This window comes from Perognathus longimembris, chromosome 24 (assembly GCF_023159225.1).
Source record: "Perognathus longimembris pacificus isolate PPM17 chromosome 24, ASM2315922v1, whole genome shotgun sequence".
Taxonomy (NCBI): Eukaryota; Metazoa; Chordata; class Mammalia; order Rodentia; family Heteromyidae; genus Perognathus; species Perognathus longimembris.
In genome coordinates, this window is record NC_063184.1 from 27,183,410 (window position 1) to 27,211,371 (window position 27,962).

The following is a 27,962-nucleotide window of genomic DNA, read 5'->3' on the forward strand; positions in this document are numbered from 1 at the left end:
GTAATCCACACTAATAAAGTGGTGTGGGCTAGAAATGAAGTGGAAATTGTCAGGGGTCTTCTGGAGGACCTAGGTTGCCCTAGCTCCTGCAGCTGTCTGCTTACCCTATAATTGAATGTCTGAGAGTGATTGAAAAAATGTTATTTCTTCTCAGGATTACATGCTAATGTACAGAGGGCAAAAGGAGACAGCAAAAGAACACATAGCTGCTTATTTCATCCATTTATAGGGATGAGCTTTGGGAAATCATGGCTGTTCTGCAGCTATCTGCTACCCATCTGCAAACACAATGTATCTGTACATTGGGAATAGAGGGCAAAACCTGCTCTGATCTCCACAGAGCATCCTTCCATTGTCCTACTGGCACACATTAAGATTGATGTGAGATTAAGGACCATCACCCTTCTAACAATCAATGGAAATGTCAATTCATCTGAATTTTGAAACACTTATTCACCCATTGATTACCTGAATAGGTGCACCTTGTTTATAGGCACTATATTAATTCAGAACTCTGAGTGCCAATCTTCTGTTCGACTCTTTTCTTCTATAGGATTTCTACAATGAGGAATTGACATGGGATTTCAAATTCTACAGTTCTCTCTACATAATTGTGTGTGTATCTATCTATAATTATTAATTTTAGCACAAATATACTTTATGCTGCTCTAACTGTCCTGGGTCTATTGTTTTCGATAGTGGTCTGATTTGTCTCTTTGATAAGCCCTGTGGAGACTTGATTATTCCAATAAAAATGCATTCACTTGGAAACCCACCCTCCAGCTGTTTACTCCCAGAGTCCCTCAACTACACTAATATTAGATTTGGAAGCATTGAAGAATATTTAGCAGTAGAAAGGCAGGCTTAGAAAAGAAATATTTTTATCAGTCTTGCATGAGGGAGAAATGTTATATACAAGAGGTTTTGAATCAAATTGGCTCAGGATCTTTACCAGAGAATTTCCCACTTCACTAATAAGCTAGTGATTTTTGTGTACTCAAGCCTCAGTCAAAAACTCCATGTTCACCTCTGGCCTTGGCAGCCTACTGAGGCTTCCTTGCTCCTGGTTGTTATTCTGTGTTGTTTGATAGCCTGAGGCTTGTTTTCTAAATGGAATGTAGATGCACTTATTTAAGCAGTCACCATCTTACCTAGAGACTAGAGAAAAGCTTCTGCATGCTCTCTATAAAATAATTGTATCCTAGTTTACTGTTACTATCAACTGTCTATTATAAAATCTGGTATGAGAATCCCAACTTGTGTTTTTGAAAATTTAAGATGAACAAGATGTGGAAATACAGAATTGGCAGGCAATCTTGTACTTAGAAGTGAGAATGAGAAAATTAAATAAAAATTCTGGTGAAATTTGATTTTTTGAAAAGTGTCATTCTAGCCCCTGTGGCTTGTCTTTCCCTTGGCAGGTCCTGTTAGCCTGAGCACACCAGCTCAGCTGGTGGCCCCCTCTGTTGTGGTAAAGGGCACTCTTTCTGTCACCTCCTCCGAACTCTATTTTGAGGTGGATGAAGAGGATCCTAACTTCAAGAAAATCGACCCCAAGGTGAGTGAGATGAGGAGGGAGTTTCCTTCTTATGGGTGGCTGCTATAAGATTGGCCTTGGTAACATTTCTTAGGCTTAGTTCAGATTTCTTTCTGAAATGCCTCTGCTTGCATGCATGACACTTATCTTCTTTTAGCTTATGATTCCTATACTGTTTAGTTAGATTGTCAGAGTTCATTTAGCCTCAAAAACAATTTCTACTTAATTGCTCTTTGGTGGGGGAGGGGTGGTGCTCTGGGAACATCATCTATATTTTGCTTCGAAAGGATCCAGGGTGAATTAAAATACACAATTCAGTCAGATTGAGAGTGGAATTATTTTTGTTTAGCCTTTATGTTTTCTGGGTATTCTGCCAATATATCACTCTCCTTGCTTTGTCCCAATGACTTACTGCTCTGTCTTGCATGCAGGCATGTTTTTTGAGTGTGGGTGATACCTCTGTTTCCCATTACCTGTAGTCGATTTTACAAGGCATTGCATAATTTCCTATCTTAAATGAAAATGTAGTTTCCCCTTAAATGTATGTTATGTTACTCTTCAGACCGTGGGAACTTTATTTTACTAAGGACATTTAAAGCTAAAGTTATGTTGATTTCATGAAAGTGAATCATAAAATGGTATCTTTAAAAATGATTAAAAAAATAAGCAACCTGTAGCTTGGTGTGGAATAATTGTACTGAATGATTGGTGTGTGTGTGTGTGTGTGTGTGTGTGTGTGTGTGTGTGTATCTTGAATTTATTGGCAGGAGAATCTTATTAGTTGTATGTGAATTATTAAGTGTTAATTATTTAGAAAATTTCAGAGTATTTCCTGATGAAAAATGTTAAAATTTAATAATGATTTTACAAACCATTCCTGTCTTATTTATGTTTCCAACATCTTGTTTGCATATTGCAATCTGTACATAGATAGTACTGTATGACAGAAGGCCACGATAGAACTTTCTTTGAGCTAGATAATTCAGCTAATCCAGTGTACAGAAAACTGCTGTAATTCTGAAATCACATCACCTAGATTTTTTTTTTACTTTATTGTATGGTTGGAATGTCTGAAAATGTATTTTAGTTAGGGAAGAAAGATTAAAATTAAATTCTGGGATTCTGAATTTAAAAGAATCTGAGATTGGTTCAGAATATTCTGTTATGCTTTTGGAACACACATATAACCTAAAATATGTTTAGTCTCAAGGTGTCTAATGAATCATTTACAAAATGAAAACTTCTGCCTATCTTTCTTATTAGGTTCTTTGAAGTTATTTGCTACTTTAGGAGAAGCTGTAACTTTTATTTCTCTCAGTTCTCGTTCTGTACAGCGTCATTAATTTTCTGTCTCTGTTGCTTGTTCGATATGCAATTTTTTAACCTAATCATAAAAACCACCTTTGCAATCTAATATCCCAGAAACCGAAATTTATGCCAGTTTTTTAAATGTCCAGCCAATCATTGGGATAATTTTTTATTTTGGATAGATGTTGATGCTGTAAGGTATTTTGTAGATAAGGCCTTAAAAAAAACAGTATTTTTCTTTAAAATTTTCCCCAATACCATATTACATAAGGAAGAAGGAAAGAATGCCAACATGGAGACATTTTTTTTCTTGTCAAGATACTAATTCTTAATTAGAGACTAGTTAGAAATAGCTCTGTATCTAAAACTAGGAATACTTTTTTTGAGTGAAAAAGTCATCTTAGAATGGTATTTTTATCTTTTAAACTAACTACCATTCTCTTCAAAGATTTTGTGCAAATATAAGTACTTACTGCATGTTATGAAAATATTCTTAAAATTCAGGCAATTTTTTCCAGTATTTACATTTGTCTTAAAAAACACTAGTGAGTGAACTGAATTAGTGAGTTTGTTTTCATCTGTAGAAAGAAAGACTAGTAAAGAAAGATATACACACATTGAAAGGATAGGTGTTTTAAGAACCTATAAGATCAAGGTTTACATTTTCAACACAGAACTGTTTTGACCTGGAAATCCTATATGCAAGCTTGTTCTGTCAAGTGAGCTCAGCTTCAACCCTGAGTAGTTAGTTTCCTTGTGTGTCTGTCTGTCTCTGCTGCCTTTCAGCTCATCCTTCCTTTTACCCCTCCCCCACTCAGACTTCTTCCTCTCCTCCTAAAATCACTTTTTAGAACAATTTCTTTCTATGTCTGTCATTCATAGATTTTACTCAATAAGTTTAGAACTAGGCTTATTTTTAATTGTTGAAGTGTGGCAGCTAACCTGTACCTTTGCCTCACATTAGCAAAGCTAATGGAGTATATAGTTCCCTCCAAAATAAAACAAACCAATTCCTTTAGGAAACTTTCAGTTTGCAATCCAAATAGTTATTTCCTTGTGTGAAAAAGAAACCTTTCTCAAAGTTAAAGTACTAAAATCAGTTTATTGGATTGTTACCTTAGAAAGGCAGTAGCTGCAAGAAGGCAGTTTTTCCTTTTTGTAAATTGTTAGAACAAATCTTTCTTTGGCTCTTGAATGGCTATCAAAGTCTTTCTGGTTTGAATTGTACATAAGCAAGTTCAGAAGCATTTTTGAAATTTGGTCAAAATGATAATGGCTTGACATTTATATCTAATCCATTTTAAAACATAAGTAGTTTTTACATCGAATTGTTTCTATCACTATTGTCTGTGGGAGATGAATATTGCTGAAATAATTTTATTCTTACTGTACTTGATTTAGATTATTTTTATTTGAAGTTGAAGAGGACAAATGGTTGAAGGAAAACCATCAACTAAAATGGTTAACTATTCAGAAAACATCTATAAATATTTCATTTGTATTGGATTTTAAAGTGATGGCATAGGAAAGAAAATCTCTTTTAAAAGATTTTTAAATTAATATGGGATCCTGTTCTCATATAGTTTACTCTTTCCAAGTCTGACATTACTTTCATTCTTAAAGTGTACAGAACAAATATACTAAGGATTTTGGTGGGAACTTATATAGTAAATTTTATAAATTGTTTTATATTTAAAAATTTTGTGAGCCAAAATTCAGGTGAAGCTTTTTTTTTTGCCTTTAGTTCGTTAAGTTTACATTGTACACAATACAAGTTTATATTGTACGCCTTTATAATTGTATACAAGAGAGCGATCTTTCCTTCCTTCATTTAAGAACAATCCACAAGCGATTACAATGTAAAGTCATTTTTATTACTGTTTTCAACAAGACATCTTGGGGTGAGGGCGGAGGTGCGAGGAGGGAAGGGCACATCTGACATTGGCACTGAGATACGTTTAACATCAGTAAAACTTTTTTAAAAGAGGAATTTTACATATAGTTAAATATTTTTTTTCACTTGGTGACAATCATTCAGGCAACTCAAAACGAGAGAGAGAGAGAGAGAGAGAGAGAGAGAGAGAGAGAGAGAGAGAGAGAGCGACCAACAAGACTGACAGAGAAGATGGGGGTGAAGAAGGAAAAGGAAGGGGGCAACTAAGATACATTGATTTGAAAAAGTGTACCTTGGGTTTCATTTTGTGATGGCAAAGCCAGCCCGGCTGCTTCTTTTGTGTGACCTTTGAAATTCACATGGTTTGGCAGAAACGATCACATTTGTGCAAGAACGAGGGCGTTTCGGTGTCCGGTTGGCTCGCTCCCTTTTGTTCGCTTCCTCGTGAACGCAGGTCTTCGCGGGTCCCGTGGGTGGCGGGAGGTTGGCATCAAAGTTTGTCCTGTGCCCGGGAGTTCCCCCTAGGCGGCGGCGGCTCCCGGCGGGGCGGCGCGGGGCGCGGGGCGCGGGGCGCGGGCGGAGGAGCGCGGGCCGGGAGCGGAGCGCGCGCCCCGGGCTCCCCGGCCCGGCCCGGCCCGGCCCGGCCCGGCCTTCCCCGCGCTGCCAGCGCCCTATAGCTTGTCCAGGCTCTTGGGATTGGTGAGGATCTCCCTGGCCAGCCTCCAGGTCTGCTTGGCAGCGCTCTCCAGGGCCGAGTGGGGCTTGCCCTGGAAGAGGTCGAGGTTGGGCAGAAAGTAGTGCGGGCAGCGGCGGCACTGCAGGCAGGAGATGAGCTGCAGCAGGATGCCGTTGAGCCGGTCGCCCAGGCAGGCCTCGTCCCAGTCCGTCTCCCGCGGGTGCTTCTCGCACTCGTACAGCAGCAGCGTCTTCATGTGGTAGTTGTTGAGGGGCTGGCCGGGCAGCTCCAGGTGGCGGTCCCGCAGCGTCTTCAGCACCGACAGGCACTTGTTCCGGCAGCCGCCCATCAGCAGGCGGTTCTCCGCCTCGCCGAACTGCAGCACCCAGGCGTCGCTCTCGGCCGAGCTCTGCTTGCCGGTCAGCGAGTAGCACTCCTTGGAGAGCAGGTTGAAGCCCTCGGCCTTGACCTCCGCCACCCGGTTGGGGCCGGGCCACGGGATGTGGGGCATGGGCCACTGCGCCGCGCTGCGGGGCCAGATCCCCGTGCACTTGAAGGCGGGCGTGATCTGCACCACGTAGCGCTCCCGGATGCGCAGCTTCACCTCGCTGGTGTCGGCGATCATCTTGACCACGTCCCGGTAGCTGCACTTGTCCACCGCCTGGGCCACCAGCGTCTGGAAACGCGAGCGGATCTTGCGCGCGGAGAGGTAGCCGGACGCGGTGATGAACTCGACCCACAGGGACATGCTCCGCTTCCGGCCGTCGCTCAGCTTGAGCACCGCGCAGCCGGGCAGCGAGCCGTCGTCCACGAAGTTGAAGACGCCCATCTGGTTCAGGTAGAGCACCACCTCGAACTCGGTGGGCGAGATGACCTCCAGCCCCTCGTAGCGGGCGTCGATCTCGCTGAGGGAGCTGATGAAGCGGGGCTCCTGCACCTCCACTTCCTTGAGCACGTCCGAGACCACCTTGCACACCTCCCGGATGGTCTTGGCGATGGCCGCCTTGCGCGCCTGGCAGCGCTCCGTGTAGTATTTATTGAGCTGGTAAACCAGCTTGGCCTGAGCGGCGATCATGTTGGGGCACAGGTCCGGGCTGTACACCGGCGTCTCGCAATACGTTGAGGGATCCAAGGCTCACACGCTGGTGGTGGCCCTGCGGCTTTGGAAAGAGGCGACGTGCTCCCCCCCAGGAACCCCACCGGCGCCGCGGCTGTCCACCTGGGCCGACCCGCCGGTGCTGCAGCCCGTTCGCCCCTTTCCGAAAACCCCTTCTCCTTCTCCCGGAAAAAGCAGAAGAAAAAGAAAAGCACGAAAATGTTGAAAAAGCAAAGTACCCGCTGGGACTTTTCTGCGTGCTCGCGATAAGTTAGATTTAAAAAATGTGTACTAAAAATGAGATTGGGGTGGGGGAAGAAAATATCAAACTACTCAGAAGTTAGGCTTGGGTGCCTGCCGCTGAGATTGCCAAGATATATCTGGCATGGAAGTCTCCTGAGTGCCAGAGTAAATTTAAAAATCAAAGCGCCAGTGGTTCATTCTTAAACTTCTCTTCCACTCGGGTAGGCCTTCGTCATTCCGCCTTGGTGATGCTTGGCTCCTTGCTCTCGCTCGGATGGCGAGTGTAATTAATGTCCGGGAGAGCGAAGTGCAGCTCGGCCCGGGCGCGCTCGCTCGGAGGTTTGCGGACGCCCGCGCGCTCTCGCTCTCCTCGCCTCTCCTCGCCTCTCTCTCGCTCTCCTCCCTCTCAGCGTGCTGGCCTTGTCTCCTCTCAGGGGGTCCTGTCCTCGCAGTTTTCCTCTTTTCCTACTGGAGGCGTTGTTTGGATTGGGTTGGATTGTTTGCAGTGGGTTCTTGTCTTTCTCTAGGTGCAAACCGCTGGAAGTTGTTTGATACTCATTTCTGCTTCGTAATTTATACTTTTGGCCCTCACAGAATCTATTTTAGTGTGACGAAGTTGTTGCTGGCGTTGCATCTGGCGTGTAAGTTAGGAGGGTTCGCGGGGTTTTCCTCTCCTGGGTTGCTTGTGCAGATTCCACTTTCTGAAGCGTCTCACCCTCCTTTCCTCTGACGCCTCCCTCTTCCTCCCCCTCCCTTTCGCGGTCCCTCCCTCCTGTGTCTCTGTCTCTCTCTCTGTCTCCCTCTCTCACTGTCTCTTTCTCTTTCTGTCTATCTCTGTCTCTGTCTCTGTCTCTGTCTGTCTCTCTCTCTCTCTCTCTCTCTCTCTCTCTCTCTCTCTCTCTCTCTCTCTCTCTCTCTCTCTCTCTTTCTCATTTAGTTTATGAATGGTCCCAGGGCCATCATGAGGGGGTGGAGCTTCATTTCCTACAATCCCTATCAGAGCTGTCAGTGCTTTAGCCAATCCGAAGGAGAAGACAGGCGGGCTGGGGGAACAGTAGCAGCCACAGAGGCACTTGATAAAGGAAGTGTGGGGGGGCGGGGGGAGAAGAAAAAACAAGGAGACAGTAGAAGTCAAATGCTTGCAGGTTTTAAAGCTCCTCCTTTATCCTCTTATCAGTTACAAAGAAGAAAGAGGGAGTGTGTAGAAGGAGTTCTGGAGATGGCTGGAATAACTCAAGAGAGAGTAACAGTGGTTCAGAAAGGTTCACTTTAAATTTTTTTTCTCAATAGTGTGCAGTAGGTGCAAATTAAAATTTACCTCAACTTGAGGCAAATGCAAGAAGGGAGCTATGAAGAGTATCTAATGTCGAAGTTTTTTTTTTTTTCTCTTGTCTCCAGTAAACTAGCTCCTGTTTATTCTCCTCCTCTCATTGTTGCTGAGAGCCAGAGCAGTTGTATACATGTGCCAGAGGGGTGGTGGCGGAGGAATGACTATGCGGTGAGGGCTTATATCCATAAATCTCTTGTTAGTAATTTCCCTAAGCTGCTGAAAACGGGCAAAAACTAATGTGTGCATATTGTCTGGTAATTATTTCACAACTAAGATCCAGATACATTTTATGCCGTTGCTTTATTGTTACAAGAACTAACCAGTTGCTGGAGAGAAAAACGTCTTAAAAGTTGCGAGCAATACGTTCATGCCTGGTAGAATTTGGTAGGCAGACGTGTTTATGAAAAAGAAGTTTCTAAAACTGTGCCGAGTGGAATGCACATAGAAGTAGACGTGAGCCCCGATTTAGATTTTCTGGATGGATTAGTTATTCCAGATCCGATTTTCAAAGCATTCTCAGGCAGCGTGTCTCATTTGTAAAGTGATTCTGTGTTCATAGTTGACTTTCGCTTTGGAAAGACTTGAGTGCTGTGGAAATCTATAACTACCCTGCGATTGATTACGCGGATGACGTCACCCGCCGTGGCAGCCCCGTGACACCGCGCGCGCGTGCATCTTCAGGCTAAGTGGAAGCCTTCGCCCAACTTTGAGAAGGCGGGGGGGGGGGGGGGGGGGGAAGCTGCACCGCTTTCCGACCCTCTCGCCCCTGAGGGTTTTGTCTTTAAGATTCCTCTTCTGAGTCGTTTTAGCACACTCAGGTAGGGGTTCTTTCCCGTCTGGTTTGGGAGGTCATCTTCCAGCACTGGGTTATGAAGGAAAATGAAAAGAAAAGTCGGTGAAGGTGTCTGTTAGGTGTCACCCCCCCGCCCCTTTGTAAAACTCTTTGTCCTGCGGCTTTTGGAAGATTCTCCGGGAGGGTTTAACTCGCCCTCGGAAAGCCCGGCCAGGTGAGCCCGAGTCGGTCTGCGTGTGGAAAGTTCCTGCCGGTCCTTTCTCCCCATCCCCGGTGCGGGCCACCGACGGCGGGCCATCCCCAGCCCCCCGTGCCAGACTCCCCTCCCGAAAACTTTGGCTTTTGTCCGTCGGAGTTCCTGTTGTTTCCTAAGCCCCCGCCGGGTTCTTCCGTGGGGAGGAGCTGGGAAGAGCCGCGGGAGCCCGCGCGCCTCGCGCTCCGCCGCACAGTTCCGTCAACTTTCCTCCGGGTGGCCCGGGGCCAGGCGGCCGCGGGCTGCGGGGTCCCGCCCGCCGGGGCCGGCGGTGTGAGCCACGCTCGGCTGCCCGCCTCGGGCCGCGGGGTCCTCGGGCGTCGCCCCCGGGAAGCCCCCTGGGGTGCCGGGTTCCTCCCGCGGCCGGGATGGCTGCCCTCTCGGGCGGCGCGCGCGCGCGCGGAGCCGCCCTGCGCTGCCTCCAGTTGGGGGTGTGGGTGGGTGGGGGCGCTCCTCAGGGCGGAGCGCCGCCCGTCCCTCCTGGCTGCCCCTTCCTCACCCCGGGCTCCCCGGCAGAGGAGGGCTCGTGAACCGTCCAGGGCCGAGCCACAGGCCGCCCGCGCCCCCTCGGCCCCCGGGGCGGCCCGCGCCCCTCTGCGCCCGGCTCGGTCGGGGCCGCCGGAGCCCCGCCGTCCCCCGCGTCTCCCCGCGTTTACAGACCAGAGGCCGAAGGAGGTTGATAAAACGCTACAAATGTTTTGATTTAAAAACAAATTCATTTCCAATTTACCCCGGCTAAGGTAGATGCCGTAGTAAATAATAAATCAGTTAAACAAAGGCGACTTGAATTTATGGCCGTGGTACTAATTAGAAACATCATTGGAGCTATAAACTTAAACACTTCCAGCAAATAACGCTCCCCTCCCCTCCCCTCCCCTCCCCGGCCCGGCCCGGCCCGGCCCGGCCCCGCAAGGCGCAGCGCGGCGCGGCGCGGGCGGCCGCTGCGGGACTGCGACTCCGCGGGCACGGGCCCGGGCTGCACCGTGGAAAGGGGGCCAGGGGGCCGCGGGGAGGCGATAATTGAGGAGCCCGCCACCTCTGCTTTCATGTGTGTTCGTATAGAAGCCCATCAGCAGCTCCTGCATGGTGTATGCAAGCCAAGCCCAGTGGCAGCTCCTTCTGCAGGAGATACCGCATTCTATTAAAGGAGACAGAGAGAGAGACAGAGAGACAGAGAGAGAGAGAGGAGAGGAGAGAGAGCGAGAGGAGAGAGAGAGAGCGAGAGCGCACACACACTGGAGGCTAAAAGCCACTTCAAGCCCTCAGACCGATTGATCTGTATTCTCTCCTTATAATCCGTCTCATCATACTTGAGTTAATGAGGCAGGGGAGGGGGAGCGAGATCTGATGGTCCCTGACAAATTCATTAGGGAGGCCGCAGGACATTTTATTTGACTGTTAAACATCTTGTTTGTTTGCTTTAGGCAGTGCCAACATCAGCGGGCTCCTGCCTGGGGGCTGCGGGGCGTTCCTGGGTGGGAAAGAGGGGAACCTCCAGGAGGCTTGGTGGGGGGGGGGGGGGTGGTTGTTTGGTTCTTTTTCCTTTCGGGTTTCTGATAGGTCAGAACCTTCCAGTATCTCTAAGGGTAACCTTTCTCATCATGACATTTGGGATAGTGTGTAAGAACGTAGAAGGACACACTGAGGCGGGTGTGCTTTTAATGACTATGTGCTAACGTATTTATATCTGAAACTTTAGTCGCCAAATTTCCCATTTCCTTTTAAAAACGACAAGGCAGCTCGCTTACAAGGACTGTACCAGTTTTTGAGAAATGTCATTTTCGTAGATCCAGAGAAGTACTGTATTATTCATTGCATTTTATTTTCCCTGGATCATGATTAAATGAACTTTAAATTATTAATGAAATTTCTCCTTTCATTGACACACTTGTTGGGTACAGAGATTTGGGGTGGGGTGGGGAGAATGTTCTTACACAAATGATGTTTTTAAAGGAAAACGGGCATTTACATTTCAGAGTCTTTGTGTACTTAAAATTAGAATTGGAAATGGGTATTCTGGTACAAAGTCCGGTAATGATCTGAGAAGACTTTAAAAACTGAAAATACTTATCGAAGAATAACAGTGGGCAGTTAGGGTAGAATGCTAACCCTTATCACTAATCATAAGACAGTAACAAATGAGTTGGTTTTCCCAAAGTTTTCTTGGAAAGTAATAAATAGTCCAGATTGTGACACTTACTTACCTAGAGATTCCAGTTATATTTTCCTTTAGCTCTGACTTAAACAGCCTCAGCCTAAAGTGCTCTGAGAAAGATCCCTGACTTGCATTTAGAGAAGAACAGAATGGGAGGGAAAGGAGAGCTGATGGCCTTTGCCTGTCAGTATTCCACATTCCTGCCTTGCTGGGGAAGCTTCATCTGCTGCTGGAGCGTGTGCACTTGAGAAGACTCAGAGCAGTAGTTCATGTTGTGTTCCCAGAAGGAAAACCTAGCTAATGGATGCAGTCAGAGCCCCTGTACAGCTGACAGTTATAATCCTGTTTATGTTCCAGAGAATCCTTAAACTGCTTTATTTTCTGCTGATCCTTACTTAGAAATGTGTTTACTAAATTAGCCTTCAGTATATGTTTTTTTTTACTTTATCAGATTACTGAGACTTAAAAGCTACTTTTTCATTTGCAGAAATAATATCTAGCATTTTAGTAATCTTTACCAAAGTATATACAGCTTTTAAAATTTATGACTATATTCCAGGAAATAGTTCATAAATATTCAAGAAATCAAATACTGACTTAAAAAACAACCTTTTGGAAGGACTTATACATTTGAGAAAAGATATTAAAAAGGCCAGGTTTCTATCTGTCTGTCTAGCTATATCTGTCTTATCTATCTTCTTCACTTAAATCTAACTTTTGAGACATCTATGTAGTTGCCAAAGTTTTAGTCCTTGTATAATTAATTCAATGACTTAATTATCAAGAATGATGTTTTTTAAAAACACTTTTGGTCAAAATATAATTTGGGAAACAAAACATTATTAGATTCTATGGATTAAAAAATGATTATAGTATAAAAACTGATAGCAAAAGGAATAACCCCAAATGATAACATGATTTATTCATGTACTAGTTGATGAAATTTTATTGAAGTAAATAACTATATTTAAGGATATAGAGGGAACATTAGCAGATGTCAATATTATACTAATGCATTTTTAAAAGTTAAAGTCCAACTTTGTTCTTTATTATTGTCTGTTGTTGATCTGTAGCTGCTCAAATTCTGCAATAGGCCAGAAATTGTACCTAAGTATTGGTGATTATGCTGGAATCAATCTTGCATAACCAATAACCGAATGTTTGCTTAAAACAGTTCACTGTAGTACCTATTAATAATCTTAAGTGGTCAAGCCTATTGTTGCAACGTTTTCCCCACATCTCACAAAATAACTTAAACAAAAAACATAACTCTTGTAATTTATTTGATTGGTAACCCAAGGGGATTGTTCTCAGTTGGATTTTAAGATAATATTATGTCAAGTAAAAGCAACAACTTGATATTGAACCTATTAAACTGTACTGAAACCTACAATGCTCCTATAAAGTGTTGAGTATTGTTTCATAGACATTTTAAGTTTCTTTTAATTACCTTAGATAATACTGTATACCTAATTAGTAATGTCTACCCTTAATTTGGCTTGTGCATGTATAATTTTAGTACCATTCAGTAGAATGACAAAGTTGAAAATACAACAAATGATTTTCCCCAGTTGAGTAGCAACTGTATAAATACTATACTAAACTACACATCATTTGATTTCACCCAAGTGCAATGATAGAGTAAGAAACTTGTGCTTACAGAAATGGAAGTAATGTTGCTTTTAGCGTGGCCCTGGTACAGTACCATTTGTTGTATTGCTGAGGTAGGACATGAAATGCTAACAACATGCAAGGTGTGCCAGTGAAGTTGCTGTATTCTCACTCATCTTCCTATATGTCTTGTTCACTACCAAAATAGCACTTAGCCTTTTCTCATTTTAAATATACATTTTTGAGTTGCATCCATTACATTCTTTCTTCTCTTTTCCCTTAAAAATTTTAAGAATTATTTAATTTCTTTTTGGGCCAGTACTGAGTCTTGAATCCAGTGCCTGAGCACTGTTGCTTAGCTCAAGACTAGTATTCTACCATTTGAGCCACAGCTTTACTTCCAGCTTTCTGATGGCTAATTGGAAATAAGAGTCTCATGGACTTTTCTTGTATGGGCTAGCCTTGAACTGCGATCCTAGAATTTCAGCTTCCTCAGTAACTAGGACAAACATGAGCTGAGCCACTGGTACCCTGTCTAAATTTACTTATTTTTTATTTTTTATTTTTTTGCCAGTCCTGGGCCTTGGACTCAGGGCCTGAGCACTGTCCTGGCTTCTTTTTGCTCTAGGCTAGCACTCTGCCACTTGAGCCACAGCGCCACTTCTGGCCATTTTCTATATATGTGGTGCTGGGGAATCAAACCCAGGGGTTCATGTATGCGAGGCTAGCACTCTTGCCACTGGGCCATATTCCCAGCCCCCTAAATTTATTTTTTAAAGTGAACTTATTAATGTATTAGATGGCAAATGTTAAATTTTACTGCCAAATAAATTTAGCTTGAAAATCTTTTGGCCTTCCCTATAGTCTTCAAGTGAAAGGGTATATTTTGTAGAGCCAACTTTTGGATTATCATATAACACATGGATTATTCTTTATATCTCTTCTGTCTAGAGAACCAAATTTTTCTGGTCTTCGATATTATTAATTGATCACAAATTTACTAGTGGGAAGATCAGCAGCTGGTTTTTTGGTATGAAATCATGCTGTATGAAAATAATGCTGTTGATTTGCATTGTATACAGTATGTTTCTTAAGATCTTCAAGTTCTCTCCATTTCTGTCATTTTTATAGTTAGCATCAGACTTCAGTAAAACAGATGAAGATATTAGTGGTGGAGATTGTGCCAGCACTGAGTCATACTTACTTCAAAATATAGCACTTGAAAGGATGCCCTGTATTTCTTTTAGGTCAATGAAACATTTTGTGGACCCAAGTTTAAAATGACCAGTTAAGCATATCATTTGGGTAGATTTTTGTTATTATTTAGGATAATTAGCCATTAAAAATCTTAGTTTATTTTAAAATGCACTGATCTTGCAGAACTTCTTGAACATTGTTATTAGCTATACTAACCTTCCACTAAGGTTATATGAATTTTTAAATGGATGTTGTATTATTTGTAATAAAAGTGTTAAAAATCTAACTAGTTTCCTTCAAATGTTGTGAATTAGAGTAAAAGTGATGTGCATAAGGGTTTTTTTTTTTTGACTCTTTGTAGTGGTTAAACAACCACAAAAAGTCCTTCATTGGCCATAGTCGGTGTAGAAGACATCTGTGTAGTATAAATGAAATCACATTTGATAATCTAAGGAGTGGAAACTTTCCTCTAACCTTAGAAAATAAAACTAGGATATAAAACAGCTGTCTTGGCCTACGATATCAAGGTTCTGCCAGTCTGTTTCTTTTCTGAATTTCCCTTTTCTATCTTCCCTTGTTATCTTTAGATTTTAAAGAGTCGTTTTCTTCTTTTTTTGATCAGTTTTGTCTGCAGACAAAATGTAAGTTAGGAGGTTTAAATCAATGGGTCTAGAATGGAAAATCTTTGATCTATGGCTGTGACTGTTTCCAAGTGATTTGCTTGCTGGGACCAGACATTGTCCATGCCTTTCACTGTGCTATCAGCTAGGTACTCGCAGAGGACCTTCGAAGCTACCAGATGCATAGTTAATCATCATGTTCAGTCAGGCCGGGGATCCAACCATACCTAACAAAGTCTTCTATTTCCAACAGTTATTTGTGTTATGTGAGCATTTTGTTGTTGTTAAGTGTTCCACACATTATCTAATACTTTCTGCAAACTACAACTTTCACTTAAAATGAGCAACATGAATCTATTATTTTTTTTAAATTACAAGGTTGTTGCTGTCATGTAGTTTACCTGGATAAATAAAATGAAGGGACGCATGTCAAGAATATTAATAGAGAACATCGATCTGGGAAACAAAAGCCTGGAAGTTTTGGCTAAGTGGGTAACCTATATCACTAAATCACTCTATCTTCTCTGCCCATTATCTTCTTTAATTTTTTTTACTTTTCCCTTTGAGACAGGGTCTTGCTTCAAATGAACCTCCTGCCTCTGCCTCTTGAGTGCTTAGATAACAGATGTGTGCCACCATGCTCAACCATTTCCCCATTGTTGAAATGAAAGTTTGAAATAGGTCATCTATTGCCTTCCTCATATAAAGAAAAGTATAATTTTTTTTACTATAACATTACTAGAATTGTTGAAATCTTTAAGTTTCTTTCTATCACAAAGTGTTCTGTGAGAGATTAGATTTTTAGTATTATACTATGGTTGGTGTGTGAAAGTTTTCAATGAGAAAGTATCACAGATAATTCCAGATGTTTTAGACTTCAGGGAAAAAATTCACATTGTGGCTTGGAGACAGTAGATAGGGATAACAAAGTACAAACTTGGGAGAAATTTGAAAAATAGACTAATTGTTGATAAGAGTCAGATCATAAAATTATTAAAACTAAGTCCTGTGAATAGCCTTGTTTATATCAAAATCATATGTGAGCTAGGCACAGGTGGGTCACACCTGTAATTCTTGCTACTCAGAAGGCTGAGATCCGAAGATCACTATTGGAAGCTAGTATTGAAAACTAGCCAGGCAGGAAAGTTTGTGAGATTATTAGTTTCTAACTAACTGTGAAACTGTGGCTCAAGTAATTAGAGCGTTGAGCACAAACCTTAGGGGCAGTGCCCAGGTCCTGAATTCAAGCCCCAGGACTGGCAAAATAATCATATGTGATTAATGGTATAAACAAGGTTAGCTGGTGTTTAGGACAGTTCTATGAAGCTTGTAGATTCTATAAATATTTGTTCGAAAAATATTTGTATTAAAAGATGTATCCAACCTGGGAACTGGTTCTTCTAAAGATGAATCACTACAGAAAAGAAAGTTTTCTGCTACTTTCTCATGCTTTTCACTTGTTTTCACCAGAAGATCTGACAAGCATGAAAGTGTTAACATCTTTTATTTTACAGATGTTCCTAGTTTTCTCTCAAACTGCAAAAGATGCTATATCAGAGTAGTCTGGTAGGAAATAATTTCAACACCTCCTTTCACTTGTGTGAAAACTTATTTGTCTAAGTTTGTGGATATTTCTGGAGGGGGGGAAGTGAGCCTGAGGAGATAATGTTGTGATCTCCTTGTTGTCATTTTGAGACATAGACCAACCTGTTGTAATGTGAGTTCTCTCTAAAGCAGCTTTAGAGTGGAGTTACTTCATCGTGCAGTTAGGGGGTCTAGGTGACCACCAAGGGAGTTGTCGACGGACATTCTGTGGTCTGCAAAGTGCAAACCTAAAAGACTGGGAGATGAGAAATGCATTGTTATTTGTGAATTTATGTTTTATCTCACTTCACTTGAAAATTTATGAGTAGCGTGGCTTAAGGGTGCTGGAGTTGTGTGTTCCAGGGCTTGCCCCTACTGATAACACCCTTGTTGGCGTGAAAGTGCAATGCAAATTATGACAGTTACAACCTTCTGTTTTGTTTAACCTGTCAGTAGATTTCCTGGCTCAGTGCTGAGGGCAATGGTGTGTTCAGCTAGTCCATATTCACCTAAACTTAAAAGGTCAGGTTTCTACAGGCAAGCCTAGTCAAAGCCTAATTGATGAGGAGGGCAGGGAGACAGAATTTACTGTTCTGTTGGCTAGTTTCATATCGTTAGGTTGTCCTGAAAGCATCAGGCAGTCACAGCCCCTTTCATGTAAGTGCTGACCCTAGACAGGAGCTGACAATCAAAGGAGGCAGCCACAGGAACCAGTGCAAGTAGGCTATTGATTTTTCAGTTAGGTCTAAGTAGTTTGTAGTATGGGTAATGGGTGACAGAGGCAGGTATGTCATTATCAATGAGCTCCAGAACAGTAGCGACAACCCTCCCTCATATTTCCTTCAGCACTGACAGTATGCATCCAGAGGCGGTCAATAAATCGCCCAACCTTTAACTGACAAGTGACTTGGAGGTTTAGGTTGAGAGGTGGAAGTTACAGAGCCAAACTTCTCTACTTGAACTAGTACTGCGCCTGGCATTGTGGCAGTGGTTGTATCAGAACCTTTGGAGTTTTGGTTTGGATAAGTAAGTGCAACTTGGAAAATTAGAAATTAATTTTAACTTTTTGCATATTTACGCACCACAGCTACTTAAAGATAGAACTGGCCCAATATTTATAAAGATAGTCTATAAAAGCTATTTAAGTTAGGTTATTCTGACCCAGTTTTGCTTTTATTTTAGGCTAGCTCCTTAATTAGTCTGAGCTATGCCTGTTATAAAGTTTAAGTCTTTAGAATTTGTCATCCAAAGTCCATTTAAATTCCTAATTTCCTCTAAAATGTTTTAACTACAGATGAATTTTAAGTAGGAAGACAAGAAACTTGAACCATTTATAAAAACTAATCACTTGCTATTTGACCTTCAAATTTCTTTTCTCTTATTGTTCACGGTAAAATAACTGAGAATGGAGAGAACGTTTAATAATTAAAATTTGATGAATTATAATTGTTTCTGAGAATTTAAAAAGCAATGAAGCTAATTTTTAAAATATTTTATGTAGATATTTACATTTAAGAAGATACAGTTTATGTTATGTGAACACAAGCGTAACAGATTTTGACTAAAATTAGACTTGCTCTAAAAAAATAATAATTTGAAATAAGTTAAATTTAAGTTAGTTGCTCTTCTGTTATAATACATAAGTAATAGACAGAGAACATAATATTTGTAACTTCTAGTTTGGGTTATACCAGGATCCTTGCAAACTACGACATGCTTACAATTTTTTTTTTTTACAAACTTTAAACAAATTGAAATAAAGCAGAAAAGTAAATGTTTTAGAAAACTTTCTTAAATAATTTATTGTTATGATAACTTGTTTAGCACTGTGATACTGTGCAGACAGAACCAGAGTTTAAGTCTGTAGCGTCTTCTGGTTGTGCTAGCTGCATGGCCATGTGAATAATTTCCATTTGTCCAGTGCAACTTCAAATCTCTTTTTAGAAAACACGAGCAGTTTAGCTGGAAGTGGTGGTAGGGGTACATACGTACTTTCTTAAGTGTCCAGCGGTACATCTATTTGAATAGTCCTGTCTTCTTTCAAAGAAAAAAAGAATGCAAATTTCAAATCTAGTGACAGGTGGGTACTGTGTTGTTTTGAAGAAACTTGCATTTTGTTATTAATATTTAGAGAGGTCCCACTTGGATTCCTTTCAAAGCTTACAGATTCTTACAGCAAGATTTCTTTTAGGATCATTGTTTTTCCTTTGTTGATTAATCATTGACTTAATTGGTGGTTTTATGTTGGATTAAATTGAAAGATTTAGAATTTCAATCCTCTTATCACTAGTTATATTATAGGTAGAATGTCTTTTGTAATCTTCCTGAATGTATTTTTTTTTTCAGGATTAAAAAGAGCTGAAGAAAGGGAACAAATTAAATTTTCATGAAGGAAAATCCTAATCAGTAGTGACATTGTAAGAGAAAGATGATTGCCACTTGGTCATTGTAGAGAGGCACTTAGATTTGGTGTCAGTGCTTCTGTTAATGATGACTAATGTCTTTCTTGGAGCAAGTGCATGCTCAGACATACTGCCACAGCCCCGAGAGTGGGCTCAGAAACAGTCACCAGCAAGCAAAAGCCTTTGGTGCCCTGAAACAAAGACTTAATGCAAATAACTCAGCAGCCTCTGTTAGAAGAAAAATAAGCCAGTAGTGCGGAGGCCTTTACCACATACTGCATACCACATACTATTTTTTGTCCAATGCTGACATCACTTTTACATTAAAATATAAATAGGTGAAGAAATGCTAACAAGATATATTCTCCTTTTTCAACTTAGATGGTCACATATATTACATTGCACAGAATCACGTTAAGAAAGTTCTTTTTAAAGAAACTAACAGAAAGCAGCTATTTTTCATACTGCATTGCTGTATCCTGGGCAAATGCCTTATTGTTACGAGAGAGAGAGAGAGAGAAAGAGAGAGAGAATGATTCAAAAGATCTTTTTAGATGCTTTAACCTTAAATATATTGCTTACAAAAAGAAAATGACATATGTTATTTCTTCAGCTTCTCCCCGAAGTGTAAGACCTTTCAGAGGGCATTTGCAATGCTTGTCATATTTTTTCATATACATCTTATTGTCCTGACATGTCTCCAGAACCCTGAGAACACAGATGTCATTGCATCCCGACAACACTAATTACTCGGGGAGTTTCGCAGCCTCAGTGCCTGCATGTAACTGTCGGTTATGATTCCTCTCATAGCCCACGGTGGAAATTGTGAGACACAAAAATAGTGAGACAGGCCTTTTAGTCCCCTATTGTTCTCAAAAAAAAAAAAAACTTGGAAGAAAAAAAAATCCTGACACATCAATTTCATTTGGCATTTTGCATTCAAACCATGTTTTGGAAACATTTTCTTTTCTGAAGTGAGGGTGTTACAGTTTAGTATTCAGTAAATTCTATTATCCATCTGTTCTTTCACCTTCTTGGGTCTCCATTACTTTGTCTTCAAGCTTCATGGGAAATTTCTTTCTGTAGCTGATAGTTGGAGAGAAACGCTAATTGTGGTTTGAGTCCTTTGAAAGTGACAGTGCAAAACAATAAATATGTGTGATGTGTTCTTCTGGTGTGCAATTTAATGTTTAATGAGAAGCTGCTGCAAATATGGTTAGTCTCAAATTAGTAAGTGCAGTCATCTTCTGCTTTTAACACAGGTCAGTTCTTTCCTTTGTTTAATTTTCTCTGTAGCATTCTGGATTTTATTTGATGATTCATAGTGTTTAGGTGGTTTTAGAATATCAGAGGTCAAACAGTGGTCAGATCTGGGCCTTGGCTTTTAAGTGTGTAGACCAAATACATGTTTTGATAAAAAGCATAATCTGTGTTAATTACTGATTGGAAAATAAAAAGCTCCAATAATGTAACTTCATATGCTGATGAAGCAGAATTGAAGCAGCTTGATCAAAGATGTATGATGAGATAAAACTGCAGTCTCTGCTGTACAGTTATAGTAATTATGACTAATGAACCGTCCAGTCTGGATGAAATGGCATGCCCACAGGGACTGTGTCCAATCAGTTGTGACTTATGCAAGCTGAACAAACCATCAGTGGTCTTCCAGATTCTATGCCATAAGAAGTAGACATTTTATTAGTAATATCCCCTTTGTTTGGGCAATTTGAAGTGATTAGATAGCATCTAAATTTTGTTAAGTATAAAGAAAGTATAGTTCTTTTTCTCTTTTTATATATTTATTTAAAATTAAGCACATATTTGTTCTAATCACTGCTTTCCCTTTTGTTTCTTAACCATATTTTGGTCACTGTTCTAATACAATTCTGTGACCAACTGCTGAATTTATTGCAGAAAAAGCGATTGTTTACTTTTGTTAGGGTATATTACTAGCCAGATACTAGAAAAACACTTCCAAAATAATAGTCATATAAAGGAATATTTACTGTGTGGTAAACCCTGTACCACTCTACCTCTTACTAACTCATAAATTCCTACAACAACTGTTTGAGGTAAGCATTACCTACACAGTGCCACCATTTTACAGACAAGGAAACTGAGGTACGCAAGGCTCCATGCTTTTATAAATCTGGGATTGTCTTCTGGAGGTTAGCTGTAGTCTTTTGACCCAAATACACTTTTGACTTTTTCATTTCCCATTTTTTTTCCCAACCAGGATTGATTTTCTCATTTTTGGCATCTGACAGAAATATGGGATACTTTTAAAATGGAGAATGTGTGCCCTCCTCTTTCCAAGTGAATGCCTTCTAAGACCCAGGTCAAAAATTCAATGTGAGATGTTTACAAATATCCTGAAAGCCTTTTGAAACTCAAATGAAATGAGATGGTCACCATATAGCTTGCTGAGCTCTTATTCTGTGCCAGGAACTACACTAAGCACTTTGTCACTCTTCTCTCAGTAGATCTATAATGAGTTATATTCTACTACTATCTCTCTCTGTATAGTTTTAGTGTTTGGGACAGTCTCACTGTGTAGCCCAAGCTGACCTGTAACTAAACTCTGAACAAACTAAACTGCTGTCCACAAACTTGGGATTCCTTCTGCCTTGGCCTCCCAAGTGCTAGGATTACAGGCTGTGCCACCATGCCTGGCCTCTTGTTCATGAATTCTTATATACCATTAACCCTTTCAGATAATAATTCAGATGGCACAGGTGGTTTATGCCTATAATCCTATATTTACTCAGGGCTGAGATCTGAGGATCTTGGTTTAAAGCCCAGCTTATGCAGGAAAGTCTTTGAGAAAATGAGAAGTGTTGCTATGACTCAAAGTGGTAAAACATAGCCTTGAGCACAAAATTCAGGGCTAGTGCCTATGCCTTGAGTTCAAGCCCCATGACTCCTCCCCCCCCCAAAAAAATCAGATATTATACCTTACTTTTAAGGATTGTGAAAGTGCCATATGACTCTTTCTTTGCACGTTTTTTTTTTTTTTCTCAAATTTTTATTATCAAACTGACGTACAGAGAGGTTACAGTATCATACGTTGGGCATTGGATACATTTCTTGTACTGTTTGTTGCCTTGTCCCTCATGCCCCCCTCCCTCCCCCACTTTCCCCCCCCCCAGGTGTTCAGTTCACTTACACCAAACAGTTTTGCAAGTATTGCTTTTGTAGTTATTTCTCTTTTTTTACCCTGTGTCTCTCGAATTTGGTATTCCCTTTGAATTTCCTACTTCCAATACCAGTAAACACGGTTTCCAATATACTCAGATAAGATTACAGAGATAGTGTAGGTACAAACATAGGAAGGTGATACAAAACATTATCAACAATAGAAACTACACATACACATAGGACGTTGAAAGTAGTTACAACTGTGATATATCACTTGTTTCCATAACATGGAGTTCATTTCAATTAGCATCATCTTATGTGTTTCTAAGGGTATAGCTATTGGGCCTTGTGATGCTCTGCTATGGCTTGCCTAAACCTGTACTAATTATTCCCAATAAGGGAGGTCATAGAGTCCATGTTTCTTTGGGTCTGGCTCACTTCACTTAGTATAACTTTTTCCAAGTCCTTCCATTTCCTTACAAATGGAACAATGTCATTCTTTCTGATAGAGGCATAAAATTCCATTGTGTAAATGTACCACATTTTCCTGATCCATTCATCTATGGAGGGGCATCTGGGTTGGTTCCAGCTTCTCGCTATGACAAATTGTGCTGCGATGAACATTGTTGTGCTGGTGGCATTACTGTGATTTTGTTTGTGGTTTTTTGGATAGATACCCAACAGTGGGGCTGCTGGGTCATAGGGGAGTTCTATATTGAGCCTTCTGAGGAATCTCCATACTGCTTGCCAGAGTGGCTGAACCAGTTTACATTCCCACCAACAATGAAGTAGGGTTCCCTTTTGGCCACATCCCCTCCAACAATTGTTATTATTAGTTTTCTTGATATATGACATTCTTGCTGGGGTGAGATGGAATCTCAATGTTGTTTTGATTTGCATTTCCTTTATGGCCAGTGATGTAGAGCATTTTTTCATATGTCTATTGGCCATTCTCATTTCCTCATCAGAGAAGTTTCTTTGTAAGTCTTTAGCCCACTTGATGAGGGGGCTATTGGTTCTTTGCAGTTTTGTTTTGGAAGAAGGTAATTTTTTTAATTCTGCATATATTTTAGAGATGAGGCCTTTGTCTGTTGAATGTCCGGTAAAGATCTTCTCCCAGTCTGTGGGCTTTCTGTTTATCTTGAGAGCTATGTCCTTTGCCGTCTTTGCACGTTTCTTATGGGGTAATAGAAATGGTAGAGTTATGTGTTGCAACATTATCTATATTTGAAGTATTTCAAAATATATAATTTTAAATGAATAAAGATGACAAACTTATACCAGTAATATGTTTTTAAAAATGTTTAGAGAGTCTTGAAGAGGAGACACAAAAAACAGAAACAGTTAAATGTATGTGAGTACTGGTTTTGTGGGGTAGGACATACACTGCTACTCTCCAGTTTTGTGTGTGATTTAAATAAAACAGATTTTAAAGATAATCATATTTCATCCTTGTGGTTATGTAATGTGAATAGTTTTTATGTCTTATTGTTAAATTTCAATGGTCTGTGTATTTAGTCTTATGTACAAATTTGTCATAGGTTAAATAACTATTTCAAAATAAACTTAAATCTGTCAACAGGGAAACAAGAATGATGGTACCATCTACTATGTCCCAGTCTAAAATGGGTTTGCATTGTTTCACTTTTTCACTGCTGATAAATCTTAAGAAAATGTATTGTAGATTTAGATTGTATTTTTGTCTCTTCTGATACTATATATAACTAGACTTTGTTTTCCTCGCTTTTCACAACAGGCTGTTAAGAGGTTGTTTTTGTTTCCCCCTCTTCTGTTTTTAAACATTTGTTGAGAATATGCCAGGGAGGGTTGGGAGAGGTGTCCTATCTGTAGAGAAAATGAATGTGCAATTCCAGTGCTGTTTAGCATCACTGATTATAGCCATGAGTGTATGTGTATAATATGCTAGCATTATCTTTGTTGCTTTCCCTTTCTCATTTGCAGATAGAGTAAATATGCATAGCCTTCGACAGAAAAATTTAATGATCAGATTGCAAATAGGGGGAGAAATATCCTTGGAAAACAACCAGTGAATACTCAGCAACATTGAAAAGAGCTGAGATGCACAGAATATTATATGCTGATTGGTAGATTTGCAGACAAGGAAAAAAGATGTTGACTAGCCTTCTGCATTTAAGGCCAATTTTAATGCAAGAATGAAGAGACTCAGGAGTTACTGTGTGAGCAAAGTAACTGAAAAGAACTAAAGGGAAGGCTAAGTGGAAGAGAGACTACTGGAGACTGAGAGTCAGTGATGCTGAGTGTAATGAGAGCTCAGCCATTTGCAGTGGACCAATGGAGGTAGAGCACTTTGGTTGCCAATAACCATATGCAAATTATTATATTCTAAAGCAGCGGTACAGTGTCTTCTCTAGTAAGCTTGGAGGTGAAGTAGGTTGCTACTGAGTACAGTACGATTCCTGACTAGTTTCAAGATGATCTGTTCTTTGTAAGATGAAAGAGGTGCACTGTTTTCCATTGCCATTATAACAGGCACCCTTGTTGTCATTAGATGGGGAGGTACCTGTGCCACCACAGCTGGCTTCTGGTGCACTTTCTAACTTTCTGGACTAGCAGGAGGTTCTGCTTCTCCATCTTGTAACTTTCCTTCTTGAGCCCTGGACTCACCTTTTACTTCAAAGACTTATGCTTTCTTTCAGTGAAGAATGCTGCTAGAAATCAGAATGTGGGCACTGGGGTAAACATATAGAAAATGTATCCTTATGTCTCTTGCATAATTGTGGCATCACTATCTGTGTAATATCTTACTAAGCTTTGTATTAAAATAGTAGCATTTTACCCATAGATCTTATTTTTTTTTGCGGGGGGGGGGGGGTTCTGATACTTATTACTCCCTGCAGTAGCTGGAGTAAAAGGTACACACCACCACACCTTAGCCTTTTCTGTAGTGAATGGGTCTCAAAACAGTTTTGTCCCAGTTGGCCTGCAATCTGAATCTTCCAGATGCATCATTTGTGGCAGGGCTGACAGAAGTGCACAGCTATGCACAGAATTGGTTGAGATTTATGGAACCTTTGCCGGGCTACCTCCAAGTATACCCCTCCTTATTTTCACCTCTGCAGTCGCTAGGATCGTAGGTATGTGCTACTTCAACCAGCCTTTATAACTGACAAGTCATGTCATACTTGCACAGGGAAATTATGGTGTTAGAAAGTTCAGCTTCACTGGAGAAGTCAGGGCATTGTCTTTGTAGGCAGACCATCTACCACTTGAGCCAGACCATTAGTCCTTTTGCTTTTCCGTGTGGTCTCTTTTTCATATGGGGCTTCAGGCCACTAGTTTCAACACCTCAGCTGTGCACCACAGCACCCATTGCTGTGAGCTTTTAAGAAAAGGTATGGGCAAATAAGTTATTCAGATTCTTCATTTCACTTCTTTGGTGGTGCTTGAGTTTGAACTGACTGCCACTTGTACTACACCCCAAGCTCCAGATGTAGAAAATCATTCATTCCACAAAAACCTTTGAATATCTGCCAATTGTGTTGATGCTGAGACTATAATGATAAGTCAAAATAGCTAATGTTTAATCTCTCAAGGTATCACAGATTTATCCAGTTGCTGAATATGCTAAACCCAGTATTCATCCAAAATACCTCATGATTTATTTCCAACAAACATGATTGCCTATCAGAGATAGTTGCTTATTTTATTTTTATTTTTGTTTTCTGTTTGATCTTCCAGGGATTTGCCTTGCTCTGGCACAATGTCAGAGATTCCAAATAACATGGCTCTTTGAAATTGAGGGGAAAATGATTTTGATGGGTCTCTATTTCGATTCAGCTAAAGTACATCCTCCTTTCACCTTCCCCAGTTTCTCAACCCTGTGATTGTAGAGCCTTGGTTCTGAACATTGTATCTCCTTAGCGACACACATGCCTCCCTTCCCCTTCTGGGCTTCCTTCCTCCTGTCACACCAGTTACTTACACCTGCCTCTTCTTGAACACCATAGAGTCACAGCTAAAGATCCTGGCCATTGTTCTCTTAATTCACACATAGGTTGAGAACCCAATCACTGAGTTAAATAATGGCAAACTGTTTGTAAATGTTACATAAAGTTATATTTTAAGAGATTTATATTAAGGAAACCTTCTAGAGATGATGGAAAGTATCAATATTGTTGTTCTTCTGAACAAAGAATAACAGTTGTTATTATGGAGACTGCTGTGATATCCTGAACTTTCTGACTTGATCATTTCTTTGGATCTTGGCAAATTATACTTTTGTAGCATCAAGAAGTAAGCATGTACCAGGCACTGGTGGCTCACACCTGTAATCTAAGCTACTCAGGAGGCTGAGATCTGAGGATCATGGTTCAAAACCAGCCTGGGCAGGAAAATCAGTGCAACTCTTATCTCCAGTTGACCAACAGAAAAAACTTCAAGTGGAGCTGTAGCTCAAAGTGGTAGTGTGCTAGTCTTGAGCAAAAAAGCTCAGGGAGAGTGCCCAGACTTTAATTTCAAGCCCCATGACCGACAAAAAAGAAACAAAGAAGTAAGCATGATATACAGAATTGTAAATGCACTTTTGATGCAAACTTTTTCACCCTGTTTAAGAGTCATTTTTTGTTAGTTTAAAATACTGCTCTGATATTTAACTTACCAAAGTCTTGTGGATTTGCCCCAAAATTTTATCTTTTAAAATTTTGCTTTTGTCAAACATACTTTGTTTATATATAATGTTATATATTTATGCTTATTTGTGTATTTATTTTCTTGGTTTTTGCATTAAGCATTTAGTAACATAGAAGATATAGTATTATACAAAATGTAGATAATCTCAGTAGGAAGTCAAGACAATGTAGTCATTGTCTATTTAACTATTTTTCAATATAAAGTTAATCGCCTCTTACTGAGCAGCAGATTTGGGCCTGATATTATTTAATGTCCCACAGTGGTTTATTGTGAATGAACAAAGAAAGAGATCATTTCTAACCTGCCATACATTTCAAGTCACTTAAAACTAAAGTTATGCTGGGCGTAACTTTACTAGCTACTCAGGAGGCTGAGATATCAGGATCATGGTTCAAAGCCAGCCCGAGCAGGAAAGTCCATGAGACTCTTATCTCCAATTAACCACCAGAAAACCAGAAATGGCCCTGTGGCTCAAGTGGTAGAGCACTAACATTGAGCTGAAGAGCTCAGGGACAGCGCCCAGGCCCAGAGTTCAAGCCCCACAACTGACAAAAAACAAAAGACAAAGTTACAAGGAGTGCAGTACAATGTAGCTCCATGTATTGTCTGGGGCAAAGATATACTATCACCTGTTAGTAAAATAATATTAGAAATAGTTGGATTGTAAGCTCCTTTTATATTCTAAACATGCTTTAATAAGTAGGTCACTTTACTGGAGATTCTTGCTGTTGATTCTACTTTTTCTGGTTCTATTTCCGGATCTTTCTCCAGAGTAACTATTTTTTTTTTAAAGTAAAAGTCATACTCCTTCAGAATCAAATCATTGTGTGGTACAAGAACCATTCAACCACCCTTAAAATGGAGCATCTTATTTAAAAAAATGTAATTTATAAAATACTTTCAGATGACAAGACTTGTTTTGAATACCAAAACAAACATGTTTCAAATTTTACTATGTATAAATATATTTGGAATTAATATATTTATAAAGCCTCTACTCATTTGCATGCAATTTGACTTGGAATTTAGCTAGGTTTGCCAAAAATAATTTCACTGTTGTTGTAGAAAAACCCCAGGTTGACTTGCCCAGTCCTTGTTCTCTGAGTGTTGCGTGGTAGAGTACGCACAGGAGGACTGTGGATGGCCGCCAGCCGTGGTTCCTTGTACTCACTCTCTGAGCTTGCCTTTTGACCTCTCCCTGGAACGTGTACTGACTTTCTCTCCCATCGCTCCTCAGAACAAGGCGTTCTTCAGCTTCACACGCAGAGGCTTGAGCAGACAAATAGATGTGCTTTTTAATATATTAAAAATGAATTTCAAATGCTACTGAAATATTCCTTAGCCAATACCATACATCATAAATAGACAAAAATGACAGGATGACCCGAAATATGGTAAGATGTTGGAAGAAAAGAATTCTTATTTTTTTGAAGAGAGTCGGAAATCAATGTAAA

At 40.6% G+C, this 27,962-nt stretch overlaps 2 protein-coding genes across 2 annotated transcripts in view; one reads left to right on the forward strand and one right to left on the reverse strand.

Moving 5' to 3' along the window:
• Window positions 1-27,962, forward strand: part of Lrba (LPS responsive beige-like anchor protein) — a 417,455-nt gene that overhangs the window by 225,324 nt on the left and 164,169 nt on the right. Inside the window, exon 39 of the mRNA XM_048333588.1 lies at window positions 1,422-1,558. Within this exon, the coding sequence (XP_048189545.1) occupies window positions 1,422-1,558 (137 nt within the window). The remainder of the gene's footprint in view (window positions 1-1,421; window positions 1,559-27,962) is intronic.
• Window positions 5,411-6,679, reverse strand: Mab21l2 (mab-21 like 2). Its single transcript, XM_048333590.1, has one exon. It carries the CDS (start codon window positions 6,488-6,490, stop codon window positions 5,411-5,413), a length of 1,080 nt encoding a protein of 359 aa, XP_048189547.1. The 5' UTR covers window positions 6,491-6,679.